The sequence below is a fragment of the Trematomus bernacchii genome, unplaced genomic scaffold (assembly GCF_902827165.1).
Source record: "Trematomus bernacchii unplaced genomic scaffold, fTreBer1.1, whole genome shotgun sequence".
Classification (NCBI taxonomy): Eukaryota; Metazoa; Chordata; class Actinopteri; order Perciformes; family Nototheniidae; genus Trematomus; species Trematomus bernacchii.
This window is the reverse complement of record NW_022987689.1, coordinates 121,127-139,516: the sequence shown is the minus strand read 5'-3', so window position 1 is coordinate 139,516 and position 18,390 is coordinate 121,127. Positions and strand designations below refer to the sequence as shown.

The window sequence follows — 18,390 nt, the reverse complement described above, 5'->3', positions numbered from 1 at the left end:
CCCTGATAAACACAACCAAAACTAATGTTCAAAGCAAAAACACACACACATTGATTTCCAAAATGGCTTATTTTTTTGTTATGACCCAACCACCAGTTAAGAAGCAGGACATGGATATTGTCAATGGAGGATTTTAGCTGGCTGTAACATAATTAGTGTTATAAGTGAATATGCCCCATCAGGTCATACACAGGGGAAATGCAGTGCTACTTACGAGAAAAAACCACAATGCAGTCATTAAGCGTATTATTAAATGCCATGTCGTATATAAGAGCTTTCAGTAAAAGCTGTCTCCTACTGTTAATTACGACAAGGATGTTGGAGTAAACGCCATTTAGTCAGAAACTCGTAATTGTGATAACTCTCTTGCTGCACAGCAATTAGACACAGCAGTGCTTTCAGCCAAGTGCTAAGTAACATCAGCGTGCTACTGCAAAATGCTCACAATGAATACTCTGGCATGCCAATGTTGCTAGCTAATTAGCACCAAACTAAAAGGTAATGTAGGAATGTAATTAGCTTTGCGAGGATTTTGTACGAATTACAATACCTGATGATGGTACTAGATGAAAAGTCAAAGGACAACCACAGATATAAGAATTCATCCTGAGTTACATGAATGTTTGTACGACACTAAGTGTTTTTGTGTATCAACACGTTAACAGTGAGGAGAAAAGGATCACACAGTATGGTGTATAGCAGGTTAGTTCATTAGCACTGACTCCGAGGTATCACACAATCCTTTTTTATTTTTCCACAATCTTAAATCCACTCTATTATAAATCTTTAGTATGTAAACGATATCTCAATAAAACATTTGTCAACACTCTTTTACAGGTTGAGTCGCGAGGGGAAAGCTTCCCTCGGACAAATCCAGCAGTAAACTTCTACAATCACACACTCACTACATACAGATGAAAGAAACACAACATTCAATAACTGGCACAAAGGCTCATGGGATTCAGAACAACAGAAAGCCCTTTCAAAAGTGCATCACACAGCCGTCATGTTGCAATGCCTTGAAACAGAAACTCCCAATCAAGAACAATAAAAGAGACAAATATGTACCCCACATATATTTGGCAATATATCACTCTTCTTATATGATAGGTTCACAATTTAAATTACAAAATGGTTTTAAAATAGGGGAAGACATTTGTGAATGTGTAAATTCTGTGTTGAAGAGCAAAGCAATGTTTCAGTATATTCAAGTCAGTTTAATCAAATGACCAGAGTGAAGACACAGTTGAAAGATAAAGTTAAAATCTCATCATTAAAGCCTTCAAATAAACGTCCATTAAGAGAAGTATAAAAGCGATTTTTGGACTTGCATTATTTGAAGGCTGCATGCTGAGATTCTGTTTGACACACTGCAAAACTTTATTAACATCACACAGCAACAGCAAACAACTATATTGAATAACAAACATCTCTTTCATCTTGAAAAGCACTCTATAAATAAATAGTTTTTTTTTTAAATATGTTCGTTTTCATCTAAAGGCTTTATGTATTTCATTAGAAAATGTATTTGTAGGTCAAATCTTTACTAAGTTTAACGCAAAATCCTCACAGTTTGTCAAAGCTTCAGTGATAAGAAGTAAAAACGTAACATTTAAATACTTGTTTAAATATTTCCATCCCTTTTTTTCACCCTTGCAGGCTTAAATCTGGGAACTACGGGCACAGTGTTTGCATGCATTGAACTCTTAAACTGCAATAATCGAAATATTGCACTGAATTAAAGCCCGTTTTCTAGAGACAGTTAAAACCCAATCATTTGGCTGTATTGCTGCCTTTGCAAAAGCCCTGCTTCTTTCTCTTCATGATCGCAACACAATGTATCCTTTTCATTTCTCACAGCTAAAAAAGGCAACAGTTATGAAGATGTTTTACTGGATTAAAGGAGCATTAACTGAGAAACAGATGACAGGACATGCGTTACCAACAGCTTCTCCACCAATGATACAGTAGCATGATATCAACACACCAATTCAAAGATTTAGTTACATGAAACACACACAGCACTAACGGTTTTCTTGAAGTAAAACATATTCAGTAAAGGATTCAAGTCAAATTAGAGTTTTCAGTCATGTATCATTCAGTCATATTTTAAACGGCCAACGATATAACCATTCGTAATGTGAAAGTCCTCCCTTTGATATCTCTGGGTGTATTTGGCCATTGTGAAAAGCAGGATATGATTCATGGCAATAAGTATCAATATAATAGAAGCAAAAATGAAATATTTGATCAATGTATGTCCTGGGAAATGTTTTAAATAATGATGATAATTATGTGGAAGGGGATTTTAACCCTATCACCCACTCTTTTGTCACTGTGCAGACGACACATTAACCCCCTTTCAAAAGTCTTACTTACGAGGCAAATTAAAAGGAACAAACCGTGATTTATCAAACAATTTCCCCTTATGCTAAAAAGAAAACGAGCTTTACTTCTGCATGACACGGTACAAATAGTTGCCTACAAGAGCTACATGTGTAGGTGCTGAGAACAAGTCCTTCACATTGAAAAATGTAACAGTCCAGTGATCAAGGAGTGAAGTTTGATACCCTTAATGCCACATTTAAACTACAACGTCCGGCTTTTATAATAGGTAGTGCATGCTTACATTCAATAGTGTAACATTGTCTTACTTCATTGTTCAGCCTTTTATAATCAGAATTCATCTGATGATTATCACCTCATGATGAAGTCGCTAGCTCAGAGGCATTTTTTTTTTAATTGTGTAACCTTTCATTGAAGTTGTTAAACGTCAGTAGACTCCAACCTGCCGCTCCTCCTTCCCGTCACGTTCAGAGGAGGTCGGTTCCATCGTAGACCACAGGCTTGTCCAGACTCAGCTGATACTGGACTTTCTTTGAGATGAACCTTGAGTTAAAGAAGAAAAGACAGATGAGCTTCTTTTAAGTTGTATGTCAAATAATTAGTCTGAACTTTTAACAAACACAGCGCCCTTACATGAAACAAAAGAGAAGCTGAATGACAACACAAAGCGACTGACCTTGAGAAAGAGTTGTCAAAGATGAGTGTGTATTCTCCAGCGTTCCTGACCTTCAGCTCCCCCTGGATGGTCTCTTTGTGGGAGTTACAGCGCGTCAGAGCGATCAAGACCTGTGGAGAGCAAAGGATAGAAATCTTGTTTAACTAAAGCAGAGAAATATATGTCTGCTTTTATAGGTAAAGATCTGTAAGGGCGGGTGAATGAAAAGCATGAATCCAGTGCAGAATCTGCTCATCAAATGTGTGTGTGTTGTGTGTCCGGTAGGGACTGCTAGGCTTTAGTCTGGACTGCTCTCTCCTGGCCAATCTTTATTTTTGCTGCAGACTTAAAACTGCATGTTCTCCTCGCTTGGGGGCTGTGCTGCTGCTCAAGTTAAATCAACACAGTGGAAATAATACAAATAAGACACTTAACATTTGCCTAAAAATAAACTAAATGTTGCACAGCTACAGGTCACAGAATAGTGTTTTGTTGAGGTGGAACGCTAATATTACACAGATTATCAGAGGTCCCATACATTCACACTTTTAATATGATGGATGGTCAATAGATATTAAAGCAATGGACTTGAATACTTTCAACTCTCCTGCAAATACTGCCTTTCACAGTTGTTAGGTTGACTTTAGTGAATGTATTCTTACTTTGTTAAGGCTTTAAGAGGAGGAAGAGTGTATGAATGTTCTTTAAATTGATAAAGTGTCTCACCTTGGCCTGTTCGAGTGGAGTCTCGGTGCTCTCCCTGTAGACCACGCTGAAGGCGATGCTTTTGGGTTCGGAGGTGAACGTCCAGCAGACCGTCGGCCCGGGCCCGCTCATGGTAATGGGGATGGTGCTGTAGCAGCTGGACTTTATGAAGAGCTCTCTGGAGCTGTCCCCAAACGCTGAGATATCATCCACCGTGAAGGGGATAGAGAGCCTGCAGCGGAGCGAATAGAACGGGATCAAGGAAAGTTCAGAATATTGTTCCTAGGTAAATAATGGGGAAGAACTAGAGCTTTGTCTTTTTATTTCCATGTATTCTTTTCCTTCCTTTTCAAAACATGGTGCCTACATTACCCACAACCTACTTCTTTCCAGCTCCACAGAGAGAGATTATTCTCTTTTCAGCCCAACTGATATTAATGTATCAGTTTTTTGCAGACTCCTGAGCCACTAAAAGCCTTCTATGTCTTTGTTTGCATGCAATATTAACCCCAGAGACTTATAAATAGACTAACAAACTTAAAGTTCACATTCTTCTTTTGGGATAGACTCAGCCCTTTGCTCAAGAACACTTTACAGAGACAGATACCTGCTGACATGAGGCAGTGAAGCAATACTCCTTAAAAAAAAAAAAAAATTATAATAGAGGTGAAACTGAGGTCTCATAACAAGTACAGAGTAACATTTAGGGAAGCTGTTCAAGCCACACATGGGTTAGTTTCACTTCCTATGTTGGGATGTAGTGCAACGTTTTTAAAGAGGAATTCATGAGAAACTTCCTCTAAAAGTCTGAAGTGCGACTCAGAATGTTTCCCAGTGTAACTTTCGCTGCACGTGAAACTCACGTGAGGTCTCCAGACTTCAGCAGGCAGATCTCTGCGTCTTGTACCGAAGTGTTGAGGTCATCATTATCTTCTGATGTGAGGTCTCCTGCACTGGCACTGCTGTTTCTGAAAACAGTGTAGGGTATTTAACATTAATATATATACGTTGTTATCAATTTGCTTAGAACTATTTTCACTTTTCACTTGTGTGTCCAAAGATCTAACCAAATACACAATCATTGAAAGTGTTACAAGGTTAGAAAAAAAGTGAATAAGGAACATCTACTGTACAGTGTGGCCCATCTGTGGGAAATGGCTTACAGTACACATACATACATATATGTACATAACATACACACACAGCTAAAATAAACACATAAAGAACGGCTGTACAGTAAATGTCAATCTATCTAATCTATGTCACTTTTAAAAAGGCAATGTACGTGGAAAACTGTTAAAACTGAATCTAAAATTCAACTGACTTATTAAATCAATTCATTTTCATTTATTTTTCATGAAAGCTCCTGAGTTTATTTCCACAGCTGCAAACATTTCTTGCTTTCTGACTCTGACGACACGAACACACTGAACTGATTGTTATGAAGATGGCATGTCAAGAGAAAATCGTTTTTTGTCAGGTTGGTATTCATATTTTATATCGTGGTTTACTTCAACAGTCTCAATCTTTCCTGAGTGAGTGAATGAAGGTGAAATACTTACAGTTGTGCTGCCCCCTGCTGTCCGTGTTCAGGAGAGCAGGCGGTGGCAAAAGAGAGAGAGTCACTGTCATAGACCCCGCTCACCTCCTCCTCTGTGATGATGTCGAAAATACCATCATCCACCTTTTCACCTTCACTTGCTCCTAGAAAACAAACATCAGCTATGTTCATTATTACATTTGTACCTTTCTCTGTTTGCTTTTACCCACCATATCTAAAGGCTGAAAAGAACCTCAGCATTTGACACAATATATTCAAAGTCAACTTTATTGTCAATCTTCCAGTTTGTGTGTACAGACAGCGAGATCGAAATACTGTTTCCCACAATCCTGAATATAAAAGCAAATGTATATAAAATATAAAAATATGTGTGCAAATATGTATATATATACACAGTATGTATATATAAGACAAATGTTTACATGTGCACACATTAAGACCTAAATAAAAACACAACAATCAATATATACAAAATAACAGTCACTTCAATATTTTGAGAATGTACATTATGCAGATTATCCATCGAATGTGCAAAAAGAGATATTACCGCAAGATTGTCCATAGCAGCGTAAAAAGTGTCTGGTGCTGGATATATTATAATATATTGGTGTGTGTGTGTGTGTGTGTTTTGTTACCTGAAGCACCCGTCACAGCTTTCCCAGCCTGCAGCAGGCGATGGAAAGGAGTCCCCGGCGTGCTGTGAGTCACTTCCTCCTGAGGGTGGCGCTCCACCACCGCGGTGTGATTGTTGTAGCAGTCGATGCAGCAGCGCTCCCTGTGGCCGCCCTGCTGCGTGCTCACTGTGTTGCTGCAGCAGTAGTAGCAGAAGGGACGCCCACACAGTCTGAGAATAGAGACACCATTACTTATTAGTTTTTGGTTGCGGGTTATTCAACTGGAATTTAGGATTTAGTATGCAAGTAAAGCTCTTTGGTGCATGTATCAAATCAATAATTAGATTTCTTTTTACATTTTGAAGATATCAAATACACAAGTCAGACATTTGATATCTTTGTCAAGAAATAGGCTCTGATAAAGTGCATTAGGATGCTTTAAAAAAAAAAAAAACATTTCTAAGATGTTGCAGAAGGTTACTTTTGAGTTAAGACGTTGCAACAGCAAACGCATAGTTTCGCATTAGCTAAGACAATAAGAGTTCAATGAAAAGAGGCTTAAACTGATGTATTGTGATGCAGGATTTGTATCTTGTTTTAAAAATAATACTCTCATAGTTACAGCATGAAAGTTTAAGAGCAAATATCATTAAATTATCCAGTGATGCATTAAGTCACAGATAGCAACTGTTTAACTCAGATTCTCTCTTCAACATTGTGTAAATCTAAAAAACTGTTAAAACCTGGTTCATTTGAGTTCAAATCATGACATTTTGTTAACAGCTTACATGTGTAATTCGTGTACTTTCTTCACTCAAACACATTGACATTACATGGAGCGAGACTGACTTTTATAAAGACACCATGCATTCTCAATATGAATATGAAGCAATAAACAACATTATTATTCATTTTTAATGCATCCCATTCGATCTGCTGTGGACGTTATTTGACTTAACTATTAAATAACACTTGGTTAATCTAAATAAGAAGTGAAATTCAGGACGTAAATGTCACTGGACTTCAGTTCCTGTTACATTTGACTACAAAACCAATCACAAAGAAAATTAATTTCAGTGGCATCAACGCACTGACTGAATGTATTTACTTTTGGAAAATGTGTCAAATATTTTAAACCATCGACAGCTTTTAGGTATTGTGTATCTATGCTGTTGTTAAATATGTTGTGTATTAATTGTGCTTAATGTTTTTAGAACTACAATAGTGTTTCAGCAAATGTGCTTAACAATCGAGAAAACATTTCTTTACACGACTGGTTTAAAAGGAGCAAGATTGGCATTCGTTTAGTTACCTGGTGATGTACTGTATATTATAAATAGTATAATTGTTTTTCATACAGAGGCCCATCTGACCTGCAGTTGTGCTTGCGGAGCCACCAGCTGAACTGGGTGTGACAGCCCAGGCAGAAGTTGACGTCTCTCTCCGTCTCCTCGTCCCGCATTTTTTGCTCGAACTCCAGGGCATCCGACTTCTGCCACAGAACATCTTTCTCCCTGCAGAGAGCACCATCAAGCATATTTTTAATTGCAGTAAAAATCACACGTTATAATGCAGAAAACACAATTAAAAAACACATACCAAAAGGGCCTTAGGAAATTACCAAGGCATAATCACTCAACACTGCATTGATATCACTTTAACCCTAGTAACAAAGACAACATGGAATGGAAAGATGAAAGGTAGATCAGATGAAATATGTATGTTTTTACCTGATCAGTTCAACAAGCCTTTCTTCCAAGTTGATTTTCGTGCGGTAAAGATCATCGAGTTCAGCTGCCGTCTTCAGATCAAAGCTCTGTTTGTCCTGTGTGGCTCTCCGTAGATTTTCACTCATCTCCTGACAAGTCCGCTGAGCCGCTGCAAGACTTTCCTGAGAACTGCATACAAAAAGACACAGTCTGATTAAATATACATAAGAAAATACACAGGGATACTCAGGTGACTAATTGTGTCCATCCAGTTGTTATCTTTAGACTTGTGATTTAAAAACAGGACAGAAAAAGTACACAAAAGGGCACGCTATATAAAAAATAAACATTCTGATTTAAACACACAAGATTAAAAAACATTTTTCACAGAGCTTTAATTCAATCCAGAATGTGTGTTTATGAATACAGTATCTCACCTTGATAAATTCTCTTTCAGATGGATTATCTCGTCTTCTTTCGGCCGGATGAGATTTACAGAATCGGCCATCTGGATGTTTTTCTCCTCAATCTGTTGGCAATATCTCTGATTCTCAGCCTGCAATCAGTACAGCAAAGCACAGCATTATTTCTGGTTCTTTGTGAATTATGCTTGTGACCATAATGTTATGATTACTGCAATTTCAGATATACACAACAGTAATCTCATGTATCAATCCTAGACACACAAATGATATTGCATGTTAAATAACAGTTTTATTTCCTCGCACTTTCACCGACATGATTTAAAACATCCGTGGACTGTTTTAGTGATTGGACAGGGGCCAGAATCAGTACATCATCTCACCTCGAGCTGTTTGAATTTGTTCTCCAAGTCGACCACTTTCTCTTGCTCGGTCGTCAGCTGTGATTTCACTTCCTGTGTCTCTTTATTCACAGTCTGCACGAGAAACCACAAATTCATCAACTGATGTTTGAAAAAACAAAACAACTTTTAGAAAAGACTTGCTGATACAACCCAACATAAAAGAGTTAAGCAGTATATTTACATTCACATTTGTAACCAGAGTACTTTTCTATTTGTATCTGTAGAACTTGAAGGTAGTGCAGATAATTCTCTAATTCAGATAGTGAAAGGTTTCTTATCAGAATCAGAATCAAGTTTATTGCCAGGTACGTTTACAGATTTGCTTTGGTATCTGGTGGTGCGAACATAAACAATCCAAAAAAAGTAGGTAAAAAAACTAATATATAAGGATAATAAAAAGTATTTCTAAGAAACAATTTAGCATTAAAAAAGGATGTAGGATACACCAAATGTAAATGTAACTATACAAATAACCTTAAAATGGTGTAACTTTTTTGTATTATAATTAGTTTTATGCATGCTTCTTAGGTAACATTAAGCTGTCTGTGGCTCTTTTCTGCTGTAACAATGTACATTTCCCCTCTGTGGGACTAATAAAGGTATTCTGATTCTGATTCTGATTCTGAAAAGCTAAAAAACAGAATCACTTAGGACAATGAGTATATATGACAAACTACAGTGTATTATATTTTAAACTGGAGGGCTGTGCAGACGTGTGCAAAAATGTGCAAAAAGCAGTCAGAGAGTTTAGCATGAACATGGCTCACAGTATTAAAAAGGCAAAAAAGAACAAGATATTGTTCACCTGATGTGCATTAATGTAATGCATATTTTTTTTGGGGTGGATCAAGCCTACATGAAGTGTAGGAAACAGCTTAGAAGAGAGAGCACATTGTAGCTAGTTAACTCAATTACATGCACAGTTTACAAATGGAAGCATGCTACGTTTCTGTATCTGAGCTCTGTGTGTCTGACCTGGACCCGGCCGTCGTGGCTCATGGTCTGGCTGCTGAGCTGGAAGCGGAGCGCCTGTATCTCCTCCTGGCTGGTCGCCTGCACAGCCTCGGCCTCCTGCTGGGCCTTGCTCAGCTCCACCTGCATCTCCTGCTTGATTGCGGACGAACCCTTCTGGTTGTGGAGCTGATCCAGGAGGCGCTGGTTCTCCTGACTCAGCTGCTCCATGCAGGTATTCAGCCTCTCCGCCTCCTGAGACGCCTCCTCGTCCAGCTCCTGCAGCTTCGTTGACAGGCCCTCCCAGCGCAGACGAGCCTCCTCGTTCTCAGCAGTTAGCATGCACACCTGAATGCCGAGTTCAGCTGTTTCTGTGTTGGCTCTGTGGAGCGCCTCCTTGGATTCGCTGTTTTCCAGACACAGGGCTTCATACCGCAGCTTCAGTTTATTGAGCTCCTCTCTGGAGGCCGTCACCTCGGCAGCCAGGCCGGCTCGAGCCCGAGCTTCACCGTCCCGCTCCCGAACAAGAGCCTCCTCTCGTTCCCGTGATCGGAGAATCTCATCCACATGCCGGCGGTTGAGCTCCTCTACCTGGGCTTTCAGTTGTTCTGCTAAGATGCGGAGGTCCTCTCTGGAGGACTCGGTCACCTCCTGCAGAGCCTGCACCTTCATCCTCTCGTCGGCTCCTGCCAGATGCTGAGCCCTGAGCTCCACCACCTCGTCCTGGAGCCGCTGCACCTCCCTCAGGTTGAGCTCCAGTTGAGCCTCGGCCATAACCAGCCTGTACGGGGAATCTTTGGTTTCCATTGAGGATTTCTGAGGCCTTTCGTGAAGCATTTTCTCATTGCTCTCTGCGGCTCCTTTTTCATGGTGCAGCTCAACACTCCTGTTCTCCAGCTCCTCGGCTCTCGCTTGCTGACGCCCACATTCAACAGTCTGTTCTCTCAGTTTAGCCTCAGCGTCCTTCACTTTTTCAAGTAACTCTGCTTGGCTTCTTTGGGACACATTGAGGTTTTTCTCCAACTTTGAAGCTTTGGCAGTGAGTGCGTCCAGTTCCTGTTGAGTTGTCGCTAACTGTTTCTTTAATGAGGACTGGAGCTCAAGACGCTCTTGTTTCTCATGCTCGAGATTCTTTATTTGCGCATCAGATGTGTCCTTCTGGACGAGCACCTTCTGGGCAATCTCCTCCCAATGCAGGTTTTCATCTAGAAGCTTCTTCTCCCGATCTTCCACACACAAATTTGCAGCCTCAACTCGGGATTTTAAGTGCTTTTCAGAAGCCCTCAAACAAGCAAGCTGGTCTAACAAGGCTACCCTGCTCTCAGTCAGCTCTGTGATGCTTCCCTCACTCTTTTTAACCGTTTGGAGAACCTTATTGTTTATTTCCATGAGATTGTGGCATTGGGTTTTGTACTCCTGAAGTTTCTCAGAGGAAACGGTTTCATTATTAGCAAGTCTAGAGCTCAGAGTCTCTTTCTCAACATTCAGCTTCTCCAACTGCTCCTCTAAATGTTTGGTTCTCTCCGAAGTAGCAGCGAGCTCTTTTTCTCTGTTCTTCAGAGTTTTCCTAACATCCCGGAGTTTGGTCTCTAGATCCTCATTCTGGCTGTAACTCATGCTACATCTCTGCTCTACCTCCTCCCTCTCCTTATTCAGTCTTCTCCTTAGGTCATCCGCCTTCCTTTCTCTGCACTCTAGTGACGCTTGTAGGTCCTGAAGCTGTGCTCTTAAGTTCCCCGTCTCCTTCTCTTTCAAGCTCAGCGCCCCTTGAATTCGACCGACTGCACTCTGGAGCTCCTCTAACCGTGTAAGCGCATCCTCGCGTTCGCAATGAGCTCCGGTTCTTACTTCAGCCAGCTTCTCCTCACTGATCCTCATCTCTTCTTCCCTGAGTTTCAGATCCTGGGACAGACGCTCAGAGTGCCTTGCTCTGTCCTCCGCCTCTCTCTTTGCCTCCAACCTCTCCTCCTCAGCTGTCTTGACTTTATCCAGGAGTTCCTGGATTTTCCAGGCCGAGTCGCAGTAGCTAGCTGTTTGTTGTCCCTTTTCCTTAAGTGATTCTTCCAACTTGGAGAGAAGCTCCATATTTTTGTTCTCAGACACTGTGAGTCTATTTTGAAGGTCACCGTTTATTGCTTCCCTACAGATTTGAAGGTGATTTGCCCCGTCCTGATTATCTGTATTTTGGTTACTTTGGGCTTCTGTAGATACAGAGGGGCCAGCAGTCTTCTGGGTGGCCAAAAGCTGGCCTTTAAGGTCTTTCACCACACCTTTCAACTCATCAGCTTGTTTTCCTAACTCCTGAACCCGGACCAGCAGCTCCTGCTGTCTGAGCTCGGATTGGTCGAGCTCAATGCGCAGGTTATCTGCTATGCTGCATGAAGAGGGCTCCACCAGTTCATCGAGCCCACCCAGGAGACTGGGATTCAGGTCTTGTATTGGAAGATACTCCTGCACCTGGTCAGTGGATGAAAAAACGTTTTAACTTCACAAGTCACATTCACACATTCGTTTTGCAGGATTGTCTATGTAGAGTATCTGATTCAGTTTCTGAGTACCTGTGAGTAGCTGCTAACGAGACTGTTGATGCTGGAGCAGCGACTGGGAGGCCTCCACAGGAAAGCTGATGAGGCATTGCCTAATGTTCGCCTACAACATAATGACCAAATATTGAGCTCATTAACACCTCTTAAACTGTAAGACATGACAACTGATTGAAAGAGAAAGCAACCAAAACCTTGTTCAGAAGAAGAACTTGACAGAAATGGAGAAAGCGTGAAATAGTGGCACTTTCTTTTACAACAAGCTTTAACTGTTTTATTGAAAACATTATTCAAATGTAATAGGTGCACAACATACTCTAAACTCTCTATCTGTACTGTACAAATTACGACAGGCCTCGAAAAAGAACTTCATTCACAAATGTAATTCTCTTTTTGACATTTGTTGATTCAGGTAATATATAATATATATAGTTTATGTTGTTGTAAGTGTTGCTACTCTGCATAATATTTGAAAAAATCCCAATAATGTGTTGAACAACAACAACACAACTAAAGCTTTTTTCAAAAAAGTGTGTCCACTTCCTGTAGAGTAGAGTGACTGCAAATTGATGACAAGGAAGTGAAAAGTCTTGGCAAAGGTGCTGACGTGAGGAACAGCGATCAGCACTTACACATTGTCGGCACCCACTGACTCTCACACACACACATTTACACACACATTTACACACACTCAGGCAAAAAAGAAAAAGAGCTGTGAATGTGCAGAGTGATCAGATAATTAAGTGTTACCTCAAGTTGTGAAATAAGCAATATGGCTTCATCACAATTTTACATTAGCTGCAATAACCTGGGGTGTTATTTCAAATAACCTAAGGTCTGTCTCTGATCAATTTACAAATCATTTCCAACACCAACACGGAATAATTAATAATGATTTAATTTCTTTATGAAGGAGCCAAATATAAATGTTTGTTTTTCTTCAAAAAGACGAAACTGGGGGTTGTAAACGTTTACATAATTGTAATAGAAGTATTGGTTACCTTGCAAATGATGGCCAATCTGCATCAAGGTCGTAACCTCTGGCAGCGACGTCAAACTGGATCTGGTTGAGCTCATAAAGATGGTTAATGATGTCAGCAGTGAGGTGGGACTTGAGGAAGGGACTCCGCGCATAATACCAGTCACTGCATGGGAAAAATACAAACAAAAAAATATAAATCTCAACTCTAACAACAAGACCAAAACAAATTTGAAAAGAAAGTGTAATAAGTCCATATGAATCTTGTTCTCTCCGTCACTGAGCTGAAAAGATGTATTACTTTTTCTGATGTTTTAATTGTTCATTATAAACTGTATAAACATTTTGTTGAAGTGCATTCAGACAAATATAATCACAAATTGAGTTATAAAGATGAAAAGGTTGCAATAAATAGTTAAATAAATAGATTGGTGAATTTTCTGAAAATGTGCTCCGCTTCCTTTCAGAGAGTCAGATAAGATGATTCATATCACAAGTTTCCTGTCTTTAAGATAAGATAAGATCTAGCATCACATATTCTTCTTGTTCTAGATTCTTCTTCATTTACCATAAACAGACATGAGATTAGGAGGGACCTACTCATTTCACTTTTGACAAGAAATAGAATAATATTCCTCTTATTACCAAAAACGCACACAAAGACTGTAAGAGGTTGTTTCAGGTTTCTGCACAAAGTGTGTGATTGGTTTCAAATCAAATCAAATCAAGTTTTATTTATATAGCACATTTATAAACGATTTTTGGTCGAGCCAAAGTGCTGTGCAATTAATAAAAATACCCTACAGTAAAGACATTTTACAGCTAATACAACAGCACAGGTTTGCCTGAACAGCATGCGATACATGGCCTGACTTTCATGCAATCTGCTATTGAAAACAGATTGACAGTGTCATTTATGTGATCGAATGTCTTATGTCAAATAGAAATATAAAGCATACTACTTTTATGAGATAAAGTAAAATATAATTGACATTTGTTTTGCTAAAAGGCTGAGGAAGTGAGACAGAAGAACTGTAAGTGTCTACGGTTAGGGTGTGGGTGTTGTGTTGCCTCAGAAAACAGAAATAAAACATAAATCAGGAAGGGAGATTTACTCGAAAAAAAGGACTACATCCCACGTAAAGTACGGTGCCTCAATTATTGAAAACATTACATATTAACACATGTATGAATGTGTAAGTATCTGTTTCTGACCTTGTGACCTTCTGGTTTATGAGACACTGCTGCAGTGTGTCAGCGAGGCGTTGGTGGACGAGTGAGTAGCGTATGAAGGCCCTTCCTTTCCCCAGGGATGTCTTCAACTGAGGACACAAATCAACACTTAAGCACGATTTTCTTACTCAGATTTGTACACACAAAGACGGACATTACCTCACTGCAATGTAAGGTCATGTTTGAAGAGCATGTGTTATTTCAAAGTCTAGTCAGTATCAAGAAGCTCAAACTATTTCACTAGTGGCTCCTACTACCTGAAACATATATTTGAATGTGACATTAAAGACAATTAACTTGAAATGAATGATTATTTAAAAAAAAAAACTTTAACTACTGAGTCTATAAAACATCAGAAAAGATCAAAAACTGTTTTCCCAGAGGCCAAGATGACCTCTTTAAATGTCTTGTTTTTTCCCAAACAATGAGTTCAAAACCCAAAATAATGTGTCTTACATTGATATTAAAAATAATGTATGTTGCCTGAAAAAGAACCCAAAAGCAATCATAACAGTTGTTGGTTTGTTTTCTGTTGACTGTCTAACTAATACATCAATTGATTTCAGTTAAAGCCGAATGCAAATCTGTATTTTGGTCAAATGTATCGTAGGACAGAGCAGTTAGGGATGTATACGTTTAAATGTTACTGCATGGACATTACATGCACGGTATCTGTCAGTACATCCAGACTCTCTCTCCAATACATTAGCAGATGGAGGGATTTAAGTAAGACAACAGACCCACAGATCTAACAGAAGGACACCAGCTGGAGACTGATTTACGTCACAGACTGACCGACATGGAAAAAGAAGAAAAGTCAAAGTAAAACTTAAAAAGAACGAAAGGTTGTCAGCTGGTATTGACTAAACTATGTCACTTTTGAAGAAAAAATACTGACAGTTGTTAATCCCTGAGAAAGCCTGAAGCAACAGATATGTTTTGCTAATAAACGAGCATCCACTAGCATAACATAAGATGTGAGGTTGACATTTTTCAAGCAAAAAATATGAAGATTAGCTTTTTCTAGCCTCTCAAAACTATAGGATTTGCCATAGATGGTAGTTCATTTAATAGCTTGTGGCTGTTGCTCGGAAAAAAACTATCAAGGGTAAAGGTCACCTTATTGGTGAAATTCAGTTTGTCTTATATGTCATGGAATAAATTATAAAACAAGTAAATAATCAGCCTATTGTTAATTACTTATGTTAACATTAATATTATTGATTTACAATTGTTAGTTGCTATTCTAATAGAGAGAACAACATGGTGTGTGTTTGCCAGTAACCCCGGAAACTAAAACATAGGAAACATTTGTTTGTAAATGAACCTTAAGATTAGTGTTAAACTCATAATAGACAACAAAATATACAATCTAAGACTAATTAAACTAGAGTTATTTCAGTGTGAAGGCTCACCACTGTGAATTCCCAGGATAGAAGGTGAACAGCAAGGTGTAAGGCAGCAAGTGAATTAGCAGCTCCGAGATTTACTGTGTCCAACTCACCAGGGGATTAGTTACATGGTTATACAGTCACCGTGCATTTGTGTGTCTGCACATGTTGCACGACATGGCAGGCCAGAGGCAGCGAGGGTTACAGAGTGTGTGTGTGTGTGTGTGTGTGTGTGTGTGTGTGTGTGTGTGTGTGTGTGTGTGTGTGTGTGTGTGTGTGTGTGTGTGTGTGTGTGTGTGTGTGTGTGTGTGTGTGTGTGTTTGTGTGTGGTGCAGAGGAGGATTACCTCAGGAATGGATTTAACAAAACGGATGCCATCGTTAGCTCCCTTGATCTTAATCAGGCAGTCGCAGAAGTAATCCCAGTAGTCTTTTCTCTGACCAAGAAAGGTTGTCTTCTCTTTCTGGTCAAACTAAGAAACAAACATTACTTCATTATTGCATTGCCTAACAATGTCATCAGCAATATGCATTGTAAAACAGGTCTGTCTGACACATCCGGGTACAATTGTGATTAATAGGATTTCTATGAACTTCCTACATGTTTCCATTTCTTTCTAGCACTTTGCAAATCTGGGTTTAGGACTTCTCCAAACGGTCATCAGATATTACTATACTTATTTTATTATATTTTGAAATACTTAACCTGGCATGATCTTTAACATATTAAACAGTCTGTGTTAAATGAAACCCTCACAACTACAGTGCTTTATTTTAAGGCTTCACAACCAAAAAGGTTTACAAATCACTAGAGCACTGGTTCCCAATCTGTTTTACTAGTCGAATTTTTGAGCAAGAAAATGATTAGTCGCTTTCCCTTGTCAATATTTGAGATATGGAAAATTTAAAAGTAAAAAGTTATTTAGTTTAAACGGTTTGAAAATATGCACTCATGAGTTTTTTCTCATCAACAAATCTATGAAAGAGGTTCTTTCTATCTACGAAATATGTATTTTAATCATCTTACAACTGCTTGTTATATTGATATTCTCCGCCTTTAAGAGGTTCACATCCCCAAGTACAAGCTAGTGGTAGAGTCAGATGAGCAGTGCTGGTCAAATTGCAAACACAAGCTGTATCATCTTGAAAAACCCTGAACAAACGCTGGTGGTATACGATTCCATACCTGTAGCAGGTATTCAAGTTTATAGAAGAACTTGTGCAGGTTGGCGCTATCATCAGTTACCGGTTCACCACAGTCATTGTGTTCCTTACTCAACTCTAACACAGCATCTAAACAAGACAGTAACAGCATTGTTAACACATAAATACACAATTATCAAATTATGTCCTTGTGTGGAAACTCTTTTTGTATCAATATGCACACATTTTATGATCGCCTTATCAGTCATAGATGTTTATAAGGCAAAAAACATGTCCTGATATCTAAATGTTGTAATAATCCTGGGAGAAAGATGCATATGCCTACTTCACATGTAAAAAAAGACAGGGTGCCAGAAACATATGACGCAATATACCGTCATGGTGTTTATGTGAGTCAGTGTGAACATGTTATTTACCATGCAGATCTCTGATTATCCTCTGCAGTTGATTATCTCCAACTGATGAGGAGGAGGCCATTATGGGGAAGGGGCAGTGACGTCAGCAAATTCTGCATGTGGGATTGGAAAAAGACAGTGTCATTTATTTTTCGATATTATAGGAAGGTCCTAATGATATGAACAATGTTCCTTGTGTCATCGAAATGTCAAGGATGTACCTGTGTCCCTCAAAGTATGAATAAAGCATTTGATAGTATAACTAAGGAAAGCTGTTGCCAACAGGATTTCAACTTTCCATCCGGCAAACAGTTCAGGTAAATAAAATCACATTCTAACAGACTGGGGAACTGTGAACATACACAAACACACCTCAACCCCTCAAAGACTGTAAGCACCATTTTTTTGCATCTATGGTTACTTTTAGCATCTATTCATGAACACACAGTTATATTTAAACTTGTGTAGCTTTGTTTATTTAAATGGGATAGTGTGTTAAGTGCTTTGTCATTGCTGCTACCTCTGCTCTTATCACTGCTTTTATTTATTTTTGAGAGATACCAACGCAATGGTGTTGTACCTATGTATGATGACAATAAAGATATTCTGATTCTAAACACTACAATAGTACTTTCCTAAATGTGCACACCACTGCTGTTTATCACTTACATAAACACAGGAATACACTCTATCCAAACCCCAGAAGCCTTTAACAAATGAGGCAAATTAAACAATCCAGAGAGGGTTAATTCATATGTTAAAATAAGAAAGCACAGTAGGTCAGTCAAGTTAGCAAAACCGTACAGTGTGTGAGAGGAGATACAACATTTACATCACGAGGATAGGGGAAAGCGTATCACTGTTTCAAACCCGACTGACACCAGATGTAGGCTGTATATATTGTTATACACCGTCCCCATTACAAACTAGAAACATTACATCACTTAAAACCGCTTTAAAATGCAACAAATCGCCACACAAAGCTAGATAGTCAAAGCTGGTAGCTATCCTACATGCACCTGTTCTCAGCTCTTCATTTCCTTCTCGTATTTAATGTCAATGATGTTATAAACCATCGAGTTTTGGTTGTAAGCAAAGCGACACACTTCAATATTCAATAAACAGTACAATAATAAACGTACTCGATGTGTAAAATGTTCCAGTGTCCAGTTTGTAGGTGATACAGCAGAAACTTGCTAGGCGTAGAGGGCGGGCACTGTGGGTGATTGACAGGCGTGATGGACAAATAGACAGCGTCTGCTGCTGCTGAAGTCCGTCATAGTTTGGTTGAGAGACAAATGGTAAATAAACAGAAACCT

General features: G+C 39.1%; 1 protein-coding gene across 2 annotated transcripts; it reads right to left on the bottom strand.

Annotated features, from left to right (window-relative positions):
* Positions 1–729: 729 nt before the first annotated feature.
* On the bottom strand, positions 730–18,284 carry LOC117488356 (FYVE and coiled-coil domain-containing protein 1-like). 2 transcript variants are annotated; one of them, XM_034137194.1, is made up of 18 exons: positions 18,214–18,284; positions 17,093–17,184; positions 16,699–16,805; positions 15,860–15,985; positions 14,105–14,211; positions 12,912–13,055; positions 11,926–12,016; positions 9,392–11,824; positions 8,396–8,488; positions 8,028–8,146; positions 7,612–7,779; positions 7,255–7,395; positions 5,903–6,111; positions 5,269–5,410; positions 4,570–4,674; positions 3,728–3,938; positions 3,023–3,132; positions 730–2,889 (listed from the first exon to the last, which is right to left on the bottom strand). In XM_034137194.1, the coding sequence occupies exons 2-18, from the start codon at positions 17,151–17,153 to the stop codon at positions 2,814–2,816; spliced, it is 4,443 nt and encodes a 1,480-aa protein (XP_033993085.1). In that variant the 5' UTR covers positions 17,154–17,184; positions 18,214–18,284; the 3' UTR covers positions 730–2,813. The 2 variants fall into 2 exon arrangements, with proteins under 2 accessions (XP_033993085.1, XP_033993086.1); XM_034137195.1 differs by lacking the exon at positions 18,214–18,284 and adding an exon at positions 18,091–18,107.
* Between the last annotated feature and the right edge of the window lie 106 nt (positions 18,285–18,390).

Coding starts and splice junctions, on each gene's coding strand:
- LOC117488356 (XM_034137194.1), bottom strand. CDS start 17,153: ATGGCCTCCTCCTCATCAGTTGGAGATAATCAACTGCAGAGGATAATC. Junction 11,825..11,925: donor TCGTTAGCAGCTACTCACAG/GTACTCAGAAAC, acceptor TCCACTGACCAG/GTGCAGGAGTATCTTCCAAT. Junction 8,147..8,395: donor ACAAATTCAAACAGCTCGAG/GTGAGATGATGT, acceptor TACTGATTGCAG/GCTGAGAATCAGAGATATTG.